This window comes from Melospiza georgiana, chromosome 4 (genome assembly GCF_028018845.1).
Source record: "Melospiza georgiana isolate bMelGeo1 chromosome 4, bMelGeo1.pri, whole genome shotgun sequence".
NCBI classification, from domain to species: domain Eukaryota; kingdom Metazoa; phylum Chordata; class Aves; order Passeriformes; family Passerellidae; genus Melospiza; species Melospiza georgiana.
The window spans coordinates 56989458-57009084 of NC_080433.1; the positions used below are offsets into that span (position 1 = coordinate 56989458).

Below are 19627 nucleotides of genomic sequence, written 5' to 3' on the forward strand. Positions count from 1 at the left end.
ACAGACTGAATTTGAACCCAAGCACATTCTTTGGGCCGATGAACAGAACTAACAGGGGCTCCAGCCTTACAGCATTCAAGCAGTACAGACAGCTCTCCCCAGTACTGTGGAGAGGGAAGGGATCTCTATGTGAGTACTAGCACAGCTGTCAGATCACTAGTCAAGAGGGAAATACACTTCAAAGAGGAAATGAACCTTTACTATCTAATCCATTTTTAGTAGGTATTCTTGTATAAGTTGGAGAATTAGGAAGAAGAAAGATATGAGCATGGAATTTAAATCTAGGTGTGTCTTCCAGGAAAAAAAAATTACTTACACATAAAGGATAAGAGATTTTAGAAATCTTATGGCTCCCTTGTAGTGACTATATACTTCACTTTGGGCTGGATGTGGAGTGCTCTAGCAGTGCTTAGGGAACTTACCAAGTTTAATAAGGTTGCTAAGGAACACAGCTCTCAGCTTGGGCCTGGATTCTATGGTACTGCACAAGACTATACTAAAAGTATGGGAGGTGTTGCACAGCTGATGCCTTAATACTATAACGGGAAAAAATACCAAGTTGGAATGGGAGTCTGAAAGAGTAACCCTTTCTTAAAAAAATTCTCCTTATAAACCTACTGATATATATAATCTATGATACAGAAAATAGCTTCTAAACTCGCTTAATTGGTAAAATTAAAAAAAGATATATTTCAGAAGCCAGTTTTCTCTTCCAATGGAAGAGAAAAACAATGAAAAAAAATAGAGAATCTAAACAGAAATAGCATTTATGATTTAAGATACACATGTACAAGATATGATTTTATGAGCTGAAAATTAAGGGCCTATGCTGAAGTTACATGCATCTCTCCCTCCCATGTTTTTTTTTTATCTTAAAATTTATCTATCTTAAAATTTATTTATCTTAAAAGCATATAGATTTGACTGGAAGACTAACATAGCCTACCTTGTCTAAGCTTTTGTTTGTGCAAAACACACCCACCACCAGCTCCCATAATCTACTAACTTGCATATTCTCATGAATGCTATGCATTAAGGGTAATGTGAGACAATTTTACCTTTGAGCCACAGAAAATAACATGGTCACCTTAAATTGTTAACATTTCACTTCCATTTCCTTAGATATACTGTTAATACCTCAATTCCAGCTTCATAATTTCAGAGATGTCTTCAAATTTTTTTCCTTCCACTTGCAGATCGTTAATAGCATCTAGGAGTTTCTGCTGATCCCCAGGATTTGTAATGCCAATCTAAATTTAAAGAGTAATTCCAAATATTATTTACTTTTAGACTTACTAGACAGAACAGTACAGTAACACATTTCACTAGCTTCTAAATATTAAGATTTAAAAGAAATTCTTTTTAAGTTATTGCAACCAGCTACAATGCATGAAAGTGGCAAAGGAAAAAATAAAACCACAGAAAATATTCAATGATGGAGAAAAAAATTACAAGAGATGAGGAACTGCTGAACTGAAACTGCACAGAATATTCAGAAAACCTGTTTAGGGTTTACTAAAAAAATAATAATAGTAGTTTGCCTAAGTACCCCTGTCTTGTTAGGATGTTAGACTTTTCCATTTCAGAATGATCTGAGTCATCTCTGACAGCAAGATAACAAATCATCATGATGGTGGTACAGCATAAGTCAGAGAGAAAGAGTGGAAATTATCAAATCAGCATCAAATGGAGAATTTTAGAGGAAGACATCTTTTTAACTGAAGGAAAACAAGAAAGATACATAATATGTAACAGATTCTCCAAGTGACGCCTGGAGCAGAAAGCACTGGCAGCTGTGCTATCCATCAAGCATCTCAGATTAAATTTCAAGTCATATTTAAATCCTAGACTAAGAGTTTTCTTGCAGAACACTTAGTGAAAAAGAACAGTTCATTTTTAAAAAAAAATAAATGCTTTTGTGCCACATTCAGTATTTCCCTTGCTCATCTGACAGGCTGCTGTGCAACACAGGACTTTTGGTGTTAGCAGCCCTAACATGCTCCCCCACACAAGTGAAAAACCTCTTGACTTTGCTCCTAAGGCACCAGCTGATGACCTGACTCAACAGGCACAGACCACTCCTGCATTTGAGACTGCAAGGATCTCAGAGTCTCCAAACATAGACTACAGGGGACCCTCACTGATATTCTGTGGGCTTCCCTTCTGCACCCTCAGAAATCTGGAAGATACTAGTGTTTGCAGTCTCCCAGATTTCTGTTGGAAAGAATTTTGAATGAACAGCTGATAACCCACATCAGACTGACATTCCAGGGAAGAGACTGTGCCCAGGGAAAGGCTTGCTTTTTTCTGAGGCCCAATGTTATGACACTCATTGTTCACTGTGACAGCATAAAACTGTCCTCCGGGTTCTTCACCAATCAGAGCTAAAAAATAATTAAAGGTACAGTTGTGAGCCCATAAACATACCAAAACCATGTTAAGTTTACAGACAAATAAATTCTTCAGTAATGAAAAATCCCAACAAGATTAATTGGGACTTCAACTACAGGTGTCACGAACTTTTGAACTTTTTAATAGGTTTCCATAGGTCCCTGAATGAATGATACTGAAGTCTTTTTAGCAAATATCACTAGCAGCCTTAAGATAGAAAGATCTGAGTTTTGTATGAATAATCTGCTCCACTTGTGTTGAGCTGTAAGTTTGCTCAATACATTAGATTTCAGGTTTGCCTTCTGGAGCCCTACCTGGTACAAAGCAATTAATTCTTAATTAATGACTGCATTACAGCAGTCATTTTATCATGAATAAGTAAGCAGATTTCTACAATAGTTATTCTTGAGGAATTAAAACTATCTTGCTTAAAGTAGGAACAATTGTGAAGATTGCCTTTGCCTTTGACTCCACCTTCTCATTCCTGAAACCAGCAAATCAGGATGCAGCTTTCTGACCAGCATATCAGGAAGATGCACCTTGTTCCCCTAGAAATAAAACGTAATTTTGTTCTTCTGCAAATCAATCACTGAGCACCACCACAGCTTGAAAATATTTGTCTGGAACTAAAGAATGTAATAAATGTCACTATAGATAAAGCTTTTTACCACCACACTGATTCTGCATTTAGTGCTGAAAGGTGCAGAACTTAAGAAATGGAAGGTTGATAGATCAATCCAAACTACTTCCCAATTTCTAGATCAACTCTGCAAGAACATGAAGTGACCCAGAACCTGACTCTTCATGCAATAATGAATGCATGAAACAACCACAGTGCCATAAGCTCTTCTTAATGGATAAGTGAATTTTTAAGTTGATGTTGGTTCACTTGTGTTCTGCAGTCCAAATTTTCCAAGTATTATTGTGAAGTGGCCATGTTTAAGAACATACAAATGCTGTACAATGATTTGCTCATATCTGTAAAACAGACTATATGCACTCTCAATTTTAGCCAGATCAACTCTAAGAACATCTATTTTATTCTTTGCTTAAATACATACAAGGCAGCCCTTCAAAATCCAAGCCCCAACTTCACTCCAACATGAATGTGACAAGAGGTGAATAAGATGGCCTCAGCACATGAAAGATGATATACTGCACAGATAAAAGCTATGCACAAACTCTCACAATGATGCTACTTTGCCCAAGTAACCACTAATTTTAATTAGTGACAAGATCTGACACATTTCTGTCAAATATTAAGTGCTTTTTTCAGGGAGTGGGGCAGAGGAATGAGTCCTGGAACTGTGAAACAGAAGCACATAGACCAGATAATTATCCAATTATGTAAAGTTCTGGATTATATTTTGAATTTTGATGTGTGAACTTTTCATTACACAGTCTCAAATCCAAAACACGATGCCAATTTCTCTTATTCGAAATTAAATGAAATGTAAGAAAGAAACTGTTTTAGTCCTAAATGCATCCAGACACTAAATTACTTCTGTTGCTATCTTATCAGAAAAATGCTTAAAACAAAGTAAAAAATGTGTCATAAGTAGTGCAGGCAAAAACCTCCAAATGTTGAAAAGACATGTCCCAGTACATTGAACACATTTTTTTCCAGAACGGAACAGTTTATAAGCTTGAGGAATGCAAGGATTTCAGCTTGAAAGACTCATTGTTTAGGCTCTGTTGTAGAATACAGATAAAGATATTTACAGAGAAAATATCTTCCTATATTGTTTGATGGAGGAAAGCTTATCATGTAATGACAGGATTTCTCCCCAGTTCTCTGGATACAAAGCAGCTTGGTTCAGAGGTATCCATCAAAGGTCATCATTAATCTTTGTAGTAATAAGATCCAGGCTCTTTAAAACAGCTGGCTGTTAGCTGAAAGTCTGCCATCACAGTGAAAACTTTCAACTCTGAAGTTACAAGGAAACAGATTAGATTTCTTCTATCAGCAGCGTGGGGAGAAACCGTTAGCAGAGCTCTAAAGCAAGACTGCATAAAGAATTTTGGATAACTTATGAAGAGCTAATAAGCCAGGAGTGTTATGCCATTTTTTAACTTCTCAACTGAAGACTCACTAATTAATTTATGTCCACACACAAAGCATGACTTATTTTTCAGGAACTGTTTCCTGCTGTTGCAAAGTTAACAGACAAAGCAATTAAATTCTTACAGATATTATCTTCCTGTGTAGAAGCAGCTGATCCCTGTAATTACTTCAGTTTGTTAAAAGATTTTTTGCTTTTATAATAACGAGCCTTGAACCATATAGAACAACGAAACAGAAGCTTTGATTTTGAGTGAAATTCCACCTCTTTGGAGAGGGAACCATAAAGCTTAGCCATTCACTGAAGTTCACAATTCTCTCCCCACAGTGTTCACTGGACAAAAACAAGCACTAACTACAATACCAAAAAGCAAGTGATCAGTATGATCATACACTCAGATTTACAGTTTAATGCAATCATGCCCAACACAGCAGCTCACACAGTAATGAGAGAAAATCCATGAGAATCTCCTTAAAAGACAAAATTACTATCAACAGGGGCTTTAGAATTCTAAAAATCCCAGGAGACCAGGATGCTGTCCAATGATCCTGAGGCTTCAGAAAAGCAGTAACATCAAAACACACTGACATGTCTTACAATATTTTGCCCTAGATGAACTCTTAACAGTCTCTTCATTGACAAAGCTCTCTATATAAACGTCCCCTGAGAATACAGAATTAATTGTGAGTTCTGTCAGAAAAATTACCTACTCAGTTACAAGACAAAACATCAAGCAAATCAATCCTTGCTGACATACACTCTAAAGGAATACAATGTTGGATCCAGCTGCCAGAACGCACACCTCCCTGGTACCAGGATGAGGAGAAAAAAAGCTGACACTAAGAACATGGGACACTAGGGACTAGCTCCAGTACAGGGAGCAGTCTTGAGGAGGCTGTTTTTACAAAGTCTCTTTGGAATCCCAGACCAGAGATTCCAAAGTTCCCCAGTACAGAGCACTCAGAAGAATCCTGCAGACTGAAGAACTTGCGTTGTTCCAATGAGGCTCCTATAATTGGATTTTATTATAGCATCCTCCAGTAAGCACAGAAAGTCCTTTCACTTCCCAGAGGAAAAATTCCAGCAAGAATAAAGAAAAGCAACCACCACATCTTAGCTGAGAACTGAAGCCTTGTAATAATGCATCATTTAGTCAAAAGACCAACCTTCCCAGCTGCAGTAAACTGTAAGAAACACAATCTTCTATTTCCTCCCTTTTGGGGGGTGGATAAGGTTTTACAAACCTGTCTGGGATACAAGATTCTCCAATTTAAGCAATTGTAATGTAAGAGAGCTCTTCCTTCTCCACCAAAAATTAACACCTCACAAAGGAGGACCACATCTAAAGTAGTTGTTCAGTATTATCTACTGTTTATCCTAGCACTGACTTCTCTTGAGAGAAATCACAATTAAAAACTAAATGGTAACAACTAACATTTAAACTAGAACTATTTCTAGCTTATCCAGGATCACTCATTGATCTGTGAGATTACATACTTCAGAAAAAGCCTGTCTATATTCACATTAATATTCAAGAAGTTGCAGAAGATGTTGAAAGAATTCTTGCAAAGTTAGACATGTATAATGAGAAGATAAGACATTAAAAACACTTAAAAAAAAGAGGACAAAATTAAATTATATTTTAAAGTAGTAAACTGACCTGTATTAAGTCATCTTTTTGCATGGTCAGAAGTTGTCTTAAAGCTATATCTTGTTCCTGTATAAAACAAAGGTGTTTCTGCCATCAAAAAGAATTTTAGAATAAAACAGTTTCAAACCTGATTTTCTTCCCTGTTTTACTTCAGTTTTCAGGAACAAAACCAGCTACAAAACATCATTATTGAAGCAATGAAAGATCTGTCTAGGTTAGAAACATCAAACGTTGTGACTAATGCATGTATCAAGAAAACCAATTTAGTCCACTGTAGTTTAACTTCCCTTTTTATATAAAAAAAAATCTGTTTAAGGAATTTATTTGAATTAATATATTAATGGTAATATAACTTTCTTTTTAATGCAGTAGGTGCATTTTACTTTCATGTATTACTTGACAGGTAGAAAATATACCACAAAATTACCTGCAGTAATTCTCTAATGTGTTCTAGACCAAGACCATGTAAAAACACTTCCATTTCATGAAAAGTTGAATAGGAACTGTAAAGATAATTAATGAGATTGAAGTTAGAAACAGTGGAAATTTAAAGAAAAAAAAGACAAAACAAAGACATCTATAACAAAATGTTACAGAAAAGCTCCCCAGACATAGCACTTGGGAGGAACCTGAAGTTGCACACACCTGATGACAGAAGTACCTTAAAGCATACAACATAATCTATCAAAATTTTTCAGATGTCTTTTCCGTGGAATAAGTTGAATTGAGCCCAAAGGGAGATGACTTTTGTACATAAAGGTAACTTTAAGTCACAAAACATTCCAAATGAACCCTGAAGTTGGGTCACAAAAGCCTGAAAAATGTGGAAGTGGGGTAAAGGAAGACAACTATGTACATAGCATTCATATCAACTGGACTCAGTTCACAAGTGGTACCCTTTCTGTTCCAGTTAAGCCAAAAGAGGTTCTCAAGAAAACAGGACTGTGTGTAATTAAAAATAGTGGAAATGACTTCATCAAGAAACTCATCAGAAGACTACTGTTCAGAAGATAGACTGAGGAAGTAGTTAACACTGAACTGTAAGTTCAGAGTTTAACATTTGTAAACAAATACAAAATATCAATTTTGATTCCCTACTCTACCAAGGGATATAAAAGTATAAGAGGAAAAATAACTAAGCAGCTTTCAACAATCAGATGAACTGTAATGTAAAGAATTAAACGGAAATCCTAGAAAATCCTGAAAGGACTACTGTATTTGCTACAACATATCTTTTGCCAAAATCCTGAGTTATGACATACTTGGCTCTGTCTTGTTGTGGGCCCTGAAATGAAGGTCTGCCCCTTCTTCCCCTCAAAGACTGAAGGAGCAACTTGAGTGACATTCCATGGCATGTACAGGGCAGCCAGGGAATCACCCCAGCCAGCATGGCTTTAGGAGAGATGAGTCCTGCTGGACCAACATGACCTCCTTTTTAGAGAAGGTGACCCACCTAGCAGGTGAGGGAAAGGTTGTGGATCTTGTCTGTCTGGACCTCAGTCAAGCTTCCAATACTGTCTTCAAGAGCATTCTCCTGGAGAAGCTGGCAGCCCACTGGGTTAAAAACAGCTGCATGCCAGGCCCAGAGAGCGGCGGCGAATGGAGCTACATCCCTTGGTGGCCACTCACTGGCAGTACTCCCCAGGGCTCCATGGTGGGACCAGTCCTGTTTAATAGTTTACCAATGATGAGGATGAGGGGATTGAGGGTACCCTGAGTAAGCTCACACATGACAGCAAGCAGGGTGAGCATGTTGATCTGCTGGAGGGTAACAAGTCTCTGCAGAGGGATCTGGACAGGCTGGATCAATGGGCAAAGACCAATTGTATCAGGTTCAATAAGGCAAAGTGTTGTGTGCTGCCCTTTGGCCATAACAATCCCATGCAGTGCTACAGGCTGGGGGAAGAGTGCCTGGAAGGCAGCCCAGCAGAAAAGGACCTTGGGATGCTCACTGACAGCTGAATATAAGCCAATGTGTGTCCAGGTGTCCAAGAAGGCCAATAACACCCTGGCTTGGATCAGAAATTGTGTGGCCAGCATGATTAGGGAAGGGATTGTCCCCTGCACCCAGCACTGGTGAGGCCACATCTCAAGTTCTGTGTCCAGTTCTGGGCCCCTCACTACAAGAAAGAAATTGAGGGGCTGAAGCATGTCCAGAGAAGGGCAGTGGAGGTGGTGAAGGGTCTAGAAAGTGAGTTGTATGGGGAGTGGCTGAGGGAGCTGGGGTTCTTTATCGTGGGGAAAAGGAGGCTCAGGGGAGACCTCATCACTCTACAACTACCTGAAAGGAGGCTGTAGCCAGGTGGGGGTTAGCCTGTTCTCCCAGGCAACTAGCAACAAAAGGAGAGCTGACACAAGGGAGGTTCAGGCAGGATATCAGAAGAAATTTCTTCACTGAAAGGGTAGTCAAGCATTGGAACATGCTGCCCAGGGAGGTGGTTGAGTCTCCATCCCTGGAGGAGTCCAAGAAATGACTGGATATGGTGCTTAGTACTAAGGTTAGTTGACATGGTAGTGTTTGGTCAAGGGTAGGCCTTTATGGAGGCGTATTCCAACCTAAATGATTCTAGGATTCTAAAACCAGAATCTGGTGAGGCCTGAAATACTCTGTCTGAAACTACCGCACTGTCAACTGCTACCCTGTGAACTGCCACCAGCCCATCAGCCTAATGCTGCAAAACCAGAGCATTCCAAAATCAGCAGGACTGCCTGAGCAGGGGCAATCTGACCAATCAGAACAGGCTATGGACACTGCAAGCTGTCTTTCTAAGACCACGCAGCTCAAGCTGAAGGACACAAGCAGATGGTTTGTTGAGGACTTCTTAGCCAAGTTCTTGTACAAAATCACATCAGAAATCTCTGAAGTTGCTGAAGCAGGTGCTGATTTCAGGCAGAGGGCACCTTCAAGCCTCAGGGTCAGGGGCACACTCTGCCAAAACTTCCAGAGCTTAACTAGTGTTCATACTTAATTTTGACTCTCCAATTGATTCAAGAAAAAAGAAAAGGGCATAGCTCCTGGTGGCAACGAAGCTGAACACAGGCATTCAGTGAAAACATCAAAAATTTAACATCAAACGAAGATAAGAACAGAACAAGTATGCAACAGGGGAGCACACAAATTTAACAGAGCTGAACTGAAGTGACATCAGAACCTGGCTCTCCTACACTTAACACTAAATGAAAGGTAAGAAAAATCTAGAGCATGCTCTTTGTTTATATTGCCAAGGAAGTTTGCAATCTTGAAAAATTGATAGTACATAAATATACTTACTGTGGGCTCTTGGCAGCACTCCAAACAAGACACACATTATGTTTCAGAACAACTTAATCATTGATATGAACAAATACAATATTTTAGGAATGTTTGTAAGCTAAAATTACACTACAACTGTATTTACCCAACACTGTGGTCAGAGACAGCTGCCAGAAATTTGCAGTTAGCCTCTTGCTCAACTGTTTTATGGTATCTCCCTTGCAAGTGATTTGCAGCCAACGACAGCAAATTAAATATCTGGAACAGTCAAAATGAATTAATTATTATTAAAACTCAAAATGCATAAAAAATACATGGGAGTAAGATTACAATCAATTACTACTTCCAGGGAACATGGAACATCTGCCACTTCTCTAAAGCATACATCTATAATGAGAAGTTAAGACTAAACTAAGAGTTTACCAAGAGCATTTCTGAATTAACCAAATTCAGAAACGCTGAATTTGGTTAATTCAGAAACACAAGGATGAACACTGAGCACAGTGGTGTCTATCATATTGTCCAAAAAAACTTCTACAGAATCTGCCACTACAGAAAAAGCCAAACACCAACAAAGTAATTTTTGCTGATTGTAGACAAGAATTCTATACAATAAGTTCTCTAAAGAACAAAAGGCACATGACTCTTTTAAATGTCTCCACTTCCAGTGCATATATAAACATAAGAATTACCAATCTACAACTGACAATCTAAGTGAACTTTATCTGACAGACAGGGGTTCTTTTAACTCATTAAAGAAGAAGCTTTCTGGTACGCATCACTACACACTGGTGATGAATTGCAGACACTGAACTGCCTCTGTGTGGGTTTTGAGATAGTTACAAGAAAATTCAGCAAAAGAAGTAGAACCTCAATAAATCTAAAAAAAATGGTGAAACCACTTGCCTAGGATTTAAAACTGGACTGACCAGTTTTATACACATATACAGGTATGTGGGTTGATCCTGGCTAGAAAATCCTACTGAGGCTAGCAGGATGGGGGAGAATGAGAATGGTAAAAGTGAGAAAACTTTTCATGGGCTGAGATAATACAATCTGATAAATGAAGGGGAACAAAGAAACAAACGCAAAAGCTAAAAAGCTAAGTGATGCAAAAGCAGGCACTTACCACCTCCCACCAGCAGACCAATGCCCAGCCACTCTCCAGTTTTATTGCTGAGCATGTTAGAGGGCATGGAATACCCTTTGTGCCAGCTGGAGTGAGCAGCCCAGGGCTGTTCCCCCTCCAAACCTCTTTCTCACTCTCAGCCTACTTGCAAGAGATGGGGAGCAGAGTGAGAAATAAAGAGGGCCTTGATTCTGCACAAACACGGCTCGACAACAGCTAAAACACTGGTATGTCATCAACCCTGTTTTGGTCACAATCCTAAAACACAACACCATACAGGCTGTTTGGAAGAAAAATAACATGCAGTCATATCCAGAATAATACCAAAGAAAAATATTTTCCCTCCCAGAAACAGTTTCTGCAGACATCACCTGTATGACAGTCCCTTGGGTTGTTAACAGCCTGAAAGCAGACCCTGACGCTGGAAGAAGCTCATGACCATTAAATATCTCAATACCATCTGCAAGACTTTGCAGCAATTGTGTTAAAGTTAGCACTGCAGGTCAAGAGGCAAGAGCCATCTCTCAAGTGTGACAAGCCTGTATTCCCTCCATGTCAGAGAAAGTAATCTCACAGGATTATATGGCTGCAACCTGCTGAACAACTTGTTTATCAAAGGCAGAAGGCACTTGTAACCCTTCTTAGTAACCTGAGCCAGCAGATCACTGAGCCTCACACACAGATCTTGCTAGCTGCCACTGACAGCTCTGGGCATAGCTATTATTTTTGCTCCTGCCTAGCCCTTGAATCTGGCAGGGAATAAAAAAAAAAAAAAAAAAAAAAAAGGGTTAAGAAGCTGTAAATTACAATTCGTAAGAGTGAATTATACATTTTTGAAGAGCCTGTGTATAAAGCCACATAATTGATAAAAGCAGCTCAAAATACACAGGAATATGGTCTGACTGATCCACCATGTATCATCTGATAACAGCAGTAAACATCTCAGGAGAATACATGCTGTCTTCAGTAGCTCTCTATACTGCTAATTAGCAGCTGCTCTTTCTGATGGCCAATGTACATTACTTCACACCTTCCTCCAGAAAATGGACTTGGAAAATGGCCACTACCAACTACTCTTTTTTTTTGGCTTTAGCCTTTTCACTTCCAAACTCAATGAGAAGCTATACACTACAAATCAGTTTGATATCTGCATTCTCTCACATACTTTGGCATATAGATTAAAACACATTTTCTACTTCTCATATCAACACTGCAAACATGAATAATCCCTTGTTTTGTATTCTACATCTAAAGTCAATGATTCTGAAAGAATAAAGAAAAAATGTTTCCAAAACACTACAATATAGCCTTACAGACCCATGAAAAGTTGTGTTATAGCAGAAAATAGTCTGTTATAAACATAAATGTAACAGCACTAGTATTCAACTAGCTGCTATTATGTAGTTATTAAAGTAATTTTTCTACAGAAAATTATATGAATAATGAAAACACTTTCGACACAAAACACAGAATTTGCATTTCTAAGAGAAATGAAATACCTCTAAATGTTTATTGATTTTTGCTAGGTCTGCCGCTGTTTTTTCGTCCTTGGTCTGTAGATTTTTGTCAGCTCCTAGCTCAAGCAACTTCAAAATTACACTTTTATGTCCATGCTGTACTGCCCATATTAAGGCCTGCAAAGAATAACTTTGTTTTACCAATTTTACATATGAAGCAAAACCCAACAGTTTCAATCAATAAAACACAGCCCAATATGGAAACAAAGACAATTAATGCAAGAGGATCTCAAAGCAGTGCTAAAGGAGAAAATTCTGAGAAATATTTCTCAGAAAACTGTACTTTGAAACAAGGTAGTGGTACACACTTTTAAAATTTCTTATCATTAAATACAACACACAAAATAAATCACTTACTGTATATCCATTTTCATCTTGGGCATTTATGTGTGATCCATGAGCAACAAGAAAAGCAACAACCTGAGGATAGCCTTTTCTAGCTGCGTACATCAGTGCAGTCATTTGTTTCCTGAAAGAAAAGGCGCCAGGTGAAATCAAGTACATCAAAAGGCAAAAAAAAAAAAAAGTTGGCACACTTCTATTTTCATTTTTAAAAAGTATTTTTAAAATACGCTACCTAAGTGATGTGTTCTACATGCAGAACAATTTCAATCCAAAGTTTGGAAACAATGTGCAGTTTCACTGAGGGCAAGATGTAAATCACAACTGAATACTTAAGAGAAAGAATATTAAAAATAACAACAATGTTCATAAATGTAAAACTCTCTCTAGTAGAATTAGTGTAAGCAAAATATCTGTATCTTTAAGACTCTGCAGTAGGGGCCTTGTGTGTGTGTGTGGAGATTGCTTTTATGCTGGAGTTTTTCAAAGCTCTCCAGTGAGGTTTTTTGGGTCTCTTCCCAGGGTGGTATTTGCATCGCTGCCTGCTTGATCTCTGCTCAGGTAATGGCCGTTCTGTTTGGGTTTTTCCCCCTTGGCTCAGAGAAGCTGCAGGAGGAATATCTGAGCTACCTTGAGGGTGTATTCTGCAGCTGCCTCTCTGAAAATCCAGGGGGGCACCATGCTGGCAGAAGTGGAGCAGAGCCACCCTGCTCCAGCCCAAGATGCTGCTGACTGCAGGGAGTTAGGAGAGGATGCACGGAGCGGCTCCAGCCCAGCTGTTTCACCTGTTGTGCCCACTCTGCGGTGCCTGGCCATGGGGAAGCTCTTTGTCTGCTGCTGGAACAGCTCTGCGAGGCTCCTGCCTTCCAGGGAGGCCTCTCACACCATCTTGGCACTCTGTCCTACAAAGCCTGAAACTCTCCTACCAGGCTCATTTTGGGAACAGATAGTTTCCACCATTTTGAGTCTCTCTTTGTTGCAGTGGAGTATGATGTCTAGCGGTTATTTATTTTTTTCCCCATGCCTTTTGGCATTCTGTTTCTTAATAAACCACTGTTTTTTCTCTTTCATCTATTATTATTCATTTCTTATTGGTGGGAAGGGATTGTTGGAATACTTAAATGATTCATTCCAAAGTGCTCTCCTTTGAAGTGTCTCAAACCAAGACATGATCTTACACTTCTAGAGACTCTTACAAGATGAAGCCATTACGAAATATTGCTCAAAAGCTTCTGTTTGCAAAGTACCTTTCCAGATGCCTGACACATTCTTTGGTGGAATAATACTGCAGAATTAAGGAAAAAAAAAGGCAGTATTGGAGGAAAAAGATTATAGAGTTTCTGGTTGCTACTAAGTAATAAGATTTAAGGTAAAATATTTTATTACTGTTGTTTAATTAAAATATATTGTATTTTAAAAAGCAATCATTTTTAATGAAAATATTATGTATTGCTTGTAATGTATAGCTCCATGTTAAAAACCTGCTTTCTATAGATTATTCTATTGTGCTAGGATATATCTGATGGGAGGACTGTTCTTCCCAATACTGGGTTTCTTAATAAGTTCATCAGCCACTAGAGGGATCCCCAAATTCATGTGTTAAAGCAACTGCCCTAAAATTTCTGCCTCCCTCCAGAGAATACTGCTGGAACTAAGGCTTTGCACATCTTTCTTTGGTTTTGATCATTCATACAAGGATAATGTTTTGTCTTATGCAAGCACAGTTAAAATTGTACTGAATGTAACCCAGTAATGTTATAAATTTGAAACAATCTTATGCTAGGGGAAAAAGGTCAATCACACAGAGATAAGCAAAAGGAAAGGTAACCAGACCTTCAAGACATACAGTCAACAACATAAAGTAACTTGGTAATGAAGCAAAAAGACTTGCATCAGTCTAGAACAGAAAATAAGATTTTCTATTTCTTATTTTCTAGAACTAGTCTCTAACTTAGTTCATCAACACTACAAAAGCAGAAGTTCTGACTATATAATGAGGAAACATTTCACCATGGAGCACAGCCAATCAGTGGAAGTGGCTGCTCAGAGAAATGTTTTACTCTCCAGTCTCACTGAGCAGATGGCAATCTAGCCCAATTTTACAGCAGATATAGCTTTAAAGAAGTTGGACTAGAAACCTCCTGAAATCCCTTCTGACATGAATTATCCTATGGAGATTACTATAAAATAGAGAAAGACTATAATCTCCATCTTCAACTTAATAACTGATATCCATGTATCTTGCTATTTCTATAGATCCCTATAGAGCTGTCTATACAAAGACATATACAGAAACCTGTATTTTAAAGAATGAGCAGAATTTGATGATAGCCTAATAATTTGTAGCAACAAAATGCAAACTTGTTTGCTCAACATGGACACTCACTCCCATGCTTCTTTCTTTACAGTGGTAGGTAGCCTTTGACTAACTTGCCACGCCACCTTTGAAGTATTTACTACTTACATCTGACTGTAAAGCCACTCCAATCACACCTGATTTCATTTTCACTTCTCTCACTCTCAACCGTTTTTTTTAAATTTTGATACTACATCACAACTATCTTCTGCTTTTTCAAAGGAAAAAAAAAAACTTAACAAAAGCCCTGAGGCTACAGAATAGTCTTTTCTCCAAAGAATTTGATGTAGTTACAGCTGTATAGCACTGCAGGCATGATGCCAGAAATCAACACAAAAACTCAATGACACTAAAGCCACTAAAAGAACTGCTCAATTTACAGGTAAAACTCAATAAATACAACATTTAAAAGGTCCATCAACATGATTGTGCAATTAGTACTGCAAGCATTCCATTTTAATGCTTGAGTTTTAATTTCAAAGGGTACAGGCCGTTTCAGGATGGAAATACATGCATTGCTGCACAAATTTGCACCTCTAGGTGCAAGAGGGGGCCGTGAGCCACCCCATGAAAGCAGCATCCATTTAAATGTACGGCCACAGGAGGGAGACAAGAGCACTGGGGAAAACAAACCTTGCTTTCCTAACCCTGCAACAAACCTCCACAACCACAACAGCAAGCTTTAACATGGCAAATCCACTGTTTCCTGCTTAAATTGAAGAGAAACTAAACATATTGATACATCTTGGTGTAATCTAAAAATGTTCATAGAGAGTGTAGTCATAGTCATCTAGACAGATCTTAAGAATCCTCTCATAATTTTGAGGAACTGCTGTGTTTCAGCAGTCTGGCTTGCAGGTGACCTTCTTGTCCAAACACCCATTACATCCTTTTGTATGGTACAATTTGCCACATGACATTTTTCCATATTGAATACGATACTCAAGTCATAGTCAGTAAATAAATAAAATCTTAAAAGGCATATAAGCAATTTATTAATTAAGCACTACGTTTGCCTCCAGTTTTGCAGCACCTATATAAAAAGCAGAGTCTCATGAAATGAAGAGAGATTTTTGTTTATCTTCAGAGTCACAGAAAATTCTGAGTTGGAAGGGACCCACAAGGATTACAGAGTCCAACTCCTGGCCCCAGACATGACAACCCCAAGAATTACACCACCTGGTTGAGAGCATTGTCCAAATGCTTCTTGAGCTCTGTCAAACTTGGGGCTATGACCATTTTCCTAGGACCCTGTTCCCATGCCCAACTACCCTCTGGCAAAAGAACCTTTTTCTCATATCCAATGTAAACATCCTCTAACACAGCTGCAAACTCTAAGTATCCCTGCTTTTATATTAAGACTGGAGAAATGACAAAAATTTAAGCTTTTTTAGGGCCATCTCAAACTTTGTATGTGACATGTACCCATAGATACAACTAGAAGTTCCTAAAGGCTCATTTTACCTTGTGGAAAAAATGGGGCAAAACTTATATCATAAGAAAACAAGCTGAACAGACCTACTATCCTGAAGCTGTCTATCGTGGATAATCAAGAGCCACAACAGAACTGGTAATAAAGTTTTGCCTCCTAGATGGCAAGCATCTGACTCAAAAATGTATTGAATAGCTTTAAAGAAGTCACTAAACTGGATCTGTGGTGCAGAATTCACTGCTCTTGACAAATAAACATGCTGGTGTTTGGGATCACAATCTCAAGCATGACAAACTTCACCTTCCTGGAAAATTTCGTAAGAGGAAGGAGAGGAGATGTCTCCTATTTACACACAGGTTTCTTTCCACTGGGGAGACATCTATAAAAATTCAGTATTTCAAGTTAGTGATCCTGAGTTTTAAGTAAAGCCTCGTAACTAGATACATCTTTATTAACCAGACCAGTGTATAAATAACATTAGAAAAATACAGCAGGTAGAAAACAATTTAATCCAGAGTTTAGTCTCAAATCTTTTCTTCTTGAGATCCCCAAGCAAAGAAATGATGCTGCAAGACACTATTTTAGTCTATTGATCTGTAAACTGAACAATTCTTCAGATAAACAGGAAGCATCTTCAGAAGCTTTTGGAGTCAGTTTCCCCACTCCACTGCTACACATTAAGCCTGGAACTGAGAAATTAAGTGGCAACAGTGTGTTCACAGTGACAGAAGATAATCTATTTGCCCATTTTCTGGCTTAGTGGGATTTAGTGATGAAGTGGGAAATCCTATATAATAAGTAATATTGGAAGAACATATTCTAGGGTAACTTTAGGAAAGCACTGCAGATTAAAAAGCCCTACTTAAAGATTTCCAAGCCTTACAAAGGGATAAAGTATATAATTTACATTCTGGAGCAAGAGGAAGGTGAATGACATGAGATAAGCAAAACAAATTTCTCAAGGTAGCACTCACTTAAATGAAGCATTCAGGCCATAGTACTCTACAATGGCCATTCAGAGCAGGCTTTACAGGGCCTTCATGTCTCACCTCGCCATTACTCTGCTTGTTTGACTTTCAAAACACTTCAGCTAGCACTTATGCTTTGATACACTACATTCTCATCAACAATACTGTTTTACAGCCACCAGTACTCAGTTTCCAATTCTGAATTATCAAAAATATCCTAAGTTACACTACTGAATACTTTCTGCTCAGAACCATACTCCCTTGCAAAGAAAACATCTACCTACCCATTTCTAAACTCACCTCCTTTCTTTGCACTTTAAAAGTCATGTGTCTTTCCCCCTAGTCTTTCCCCACTCCACACACATTTCATAAATTAGACCCACTCCCTCCAAGTTTCTATGTATCACCTCCAGATGTCATTAAATAGAAGAGCCTTCTGGTTGCCCCGATGGAGCAAAAGAGAAAGGATAAACATGAAACCCTGCTGACATGAAGGTTAAGTATTCTGCTTTGCATTCACACACACTCCAGTGGCTGGTGACTAAAGAGAAGCTTCCTAGAATCACTGTGGTTCTTACATGCTAAGAAAACCATGAGACTAACAGAACATTAGCTCTACCCCTGCTGTAAGCAGATCACACAGCAAGTACCTTCACAATAATCTCAACTCACTGACAGTTCTTGATCACTCCCACAGAACATCCTGCCTGCCCTAATGAAACGGTGGAATGGCACTGCAGGGCCACAGAGAGGGGCTGTTTGATCCCTTATCATCACACAAGGCAGTTTATTGTGTTTTATTCTCATTTCTGAGCACAGAGCAAGAAGTCCATGAGAAACAGCAGCTGTTGTCTGAGCAGACCCAATGATGGAGTGGCATACACATATGTCAAATACTGAAAAAGCATAAAGGCAGCTCAAAGGTTTGAGAGTAGAAGGTCTGGATTTTTCAAGTCTCTGCTTTTATTTAGCACAAATATTGATTTTTTGACATTTCTGATTGTCACTTAATTTATCTTTTCATTTGAGAAAGATACTACTGCAAAACTGAAAAAGCCACAACCATATCTGCATGAATAGGTCATGTTAGCCATAAGGTCTAAGGACACAAAAAGACAGTAAATAAATATTTGTATATAAAGATCAACCATGCAAAACATACCTTAAGTTTATAAATAAAATTTAAAAATTAGAAGTGCTACCTCTTGTGTCAGCTTTCACACTCTCTTCCCCCAAAGTTTAGTAAAAGGCCTGTCCAAATGCAAACCTGCAGCTCTGCACTCTTGCTTCCATTTCCAACAGCCAAGACAAAGTTAATAATGCAAAGACTGCTCCTATTTTTTAAAGCAGGACGTTTATTCTAACACCCAGGTATCTGACAACAACAACATGTAATTATTTCAGAGTATGTAGCTTTCTCTTCTCTCATGAAGAATTTCTAGTGTCTCTGGTAAGAATAAAAGAATAGCATTTAAATTTGGTACCAGACATCAGTTTCACTTCAGGAGAACTCTGTTTCCCCCTTGTCTATCAGTACATGCTCATAGTGAGGTTCAGGGCCTTGAGTAATTGAATTCTACTAAGGAAAACCAAAGGCCTTCAATTCTGTTCTTTTTAGAGAGCTACTCAGTCTATATATCCCAGGTAATGTGATGAAAAAGGTGTGGTACAAAAAAATGTACCACACTGCTGAAAACTAACTGACCTAAGCAGTATTTTTTTAGCAGAGGTTAGACAGTTTATCCTGGGGTCAGTCCAGAATTTATTTCTTTTTGATGTAAAATGAAATCTTTCATCAGGCTGTAAAACTACAGACATCTCACAATGCATTGCTTCAAACTGGTGAGACAGAAAGTTGTAATTGAAGAAGGACACTATTATTTGTTTCTAAAAGGAGCTTAACCTCTTTAATTAAAATCATTCCAGATTTCAGTGTAATAAATGTATTTTATTTATGGAATTTTCTTTTCCACGGGAAGCACTCTGTGAAAAGAATATAGCCAGATATCCACAAAAAAGTTCAAAAGCAGGATATAAACTTAAAGAATTAATTGATTTGACTTCCATCCCTATGCAGAAGAAGCAATATGATTTAGGAAAGGCAGAGGACATATTTCTTGCCCTTATACTTCAGTCAAGTGAATAATTAAGATTAATTTTTATTTTGTTCAGCTGAAGAATATACTTAAAATTTAATAAAGCTGATCAGAGTCTTATTTACTCAAATTAACAACTGCACTAACAGGTGTAAATATCTGGGTACTAATCTTTTCTTATACAAACAGCAGTGAAATTATAAGAAGTATGTACACTTCATCTTAACTACCACCAAGAGCTATGTCTATAAACATGTGTCTGTATAATAATAAATTCTGTACTGTATTCACAGATGTGGGGCTTTCAATACCTGCAAGTGAGGTTAGGGTCAGCATTCCTTGATAAAAGCAGTTCCACAGTGTTCAAGATGTTCTCCTCTGAAGCTTGTGCAGTACATGCTGCCATCAACACCGTGTATTTATCTGTTT

The 19627-nt window shown here is 38.2% G+C and overlaps 1 protein-coding gene across 1 annotated transcript in view; it reads right to left on the minus strand.

The window, feature by feature from the left end:
• ASZ1 (ankyrin repeat, SAM and basic leucine zipper domain containing 1) overlaps positions 1-19627 on the minus strand; it is a 36100-nt gene that overhangs the window by 6910 nt on the left and 9563 nt on the right. Inside the window, exons 4-10 of the mRNA XM_058022835.1 lie at positions 19510-19621; positions 12362-12473; positions 11987-12121; positions 9504-9616; positions 6533-6608; positions 6115-6171; positions 1138-1250 (exon numbers count right to left, since the gene is read on the minus strand). Coding sequence (XP_057878818.1) covers positions 1138-1250; positions 6115-6171; positions 6533-6608; positions 9504-9616; positions 11987-12121; positions 12362-12473; positions 19510-19621 — 718 coding nt within the window. The remainder of the gene's footprint in view (positions 1-1137; positions 1251-6114; positions 6172-6532; positions 6609-9503; positions 9617-11986; positions 12122-12361; positions 12474-19509; positions 19622-19627) is intronic.